The sequence below is a fragment of the Guillardia theta genome (assembly GCF_000315625.1).
Source record: "Guillardia theta CCMP2712 unplaced genomic scaffold GUITHscaffold_13, whole genome shotgun sequence".
Classification (NCBI taxonomy): Eukaryota; class Cryptophyceae; order Pyrenomonadales; family Geminigeraceae; genus Guillardia; species Guillardia theta.
The window spans coordinates 1,061,468-1,062,263 of NW_005434661.1; the positions used below are offsets into that span (position 1 = coordinate 1,061,468).

The window sequence follows — 796 nt, forward strand, 5'->3', positions numbered from 1 at the left end:
GTCTCCTCGAGCTGCCCAGAGGCGAATGATACAGCATTTCGAGCTTTCCCGAGAGAGCGAAGCGATGGAGGGAGTACACCTGACTCTGTTCAGCGAGGACCCGAAGATCAGAGACGCGCTCGCAGTCGAGTTGACAGCTGATCGCTTTGTGTCCAGAAATAAGTTGAAGAAGGCATCAAGGATGCAGAAGAAGGCAGGCGGCAAGGACGGCAAGGAAATCAAGATCATCATCAAGTCGACGGCGGCATCTGGTCGCTTCACGAGGAAGGAGATGGAGGGGCTGTGCAACGGCGGCAACACGTCTATCGCAAGAGTCAAGAGAGTCTTGTTGGAGATCGCTAACAGGCTCGAGATCAACGTTGAAGGCATCGACATGGAGGAGGATTTGAACACCAAGTCCTGGAACGGGTCCAAGCTATGCATCCTCCTCGGCTCCACGGAGGATGCTCGACGCGTGATGAAGGAGCTGCCCTTCTATCTCGAAGGCGCAGCAACCAAGCTCGAAGCAGTCGGCTTCGACAAGGAGCCTGACTCTGAGGCGGCTGGTCAGCGGGGCACCAGCGACGCAGCGCAGCGACAGGAGGAGAGCGAGGGAGAGTGGCTGGAGTTTACAGACCTGGAGAGGATCACAATGGAGGCAGCATCTCCGTCAAGCCAAGAGGACATGCAGCTCGTCAGCGAGCTGTCAGCAGTCATCGAAGATGCAGCTTCTTTGAACGAGGCGGGGACGAGCGAGCCGATCAAGCTGGTCCTGGACAAGGCCGTTGGCAACCTCCACGACACGTTCTACTCTCCG

The 796-nt window shown here is 57.3% G+C and overlaps 1 protein-coding gene across 1 annotated transcript in view; it reads left to right on the forward strand.

Moving 5' to 3' along the window:
* GUITHDRAFT_103615 (hypothetical protein) overlaps positions 1-796 on the forward strand; it is a gene marked incomplete at both ends in the record, with an annotated part of 1,732 nt that extends 936 nt beyond the window's left edge. The window contains one exon of the mRNA XM_005837950.1: positions 20-796. Coding sequence (XP_005838007.1) covers positions 20-796 — 777 coding nt within the window. The remainder of the gene's footprint in view (positions 1-19) is intronic.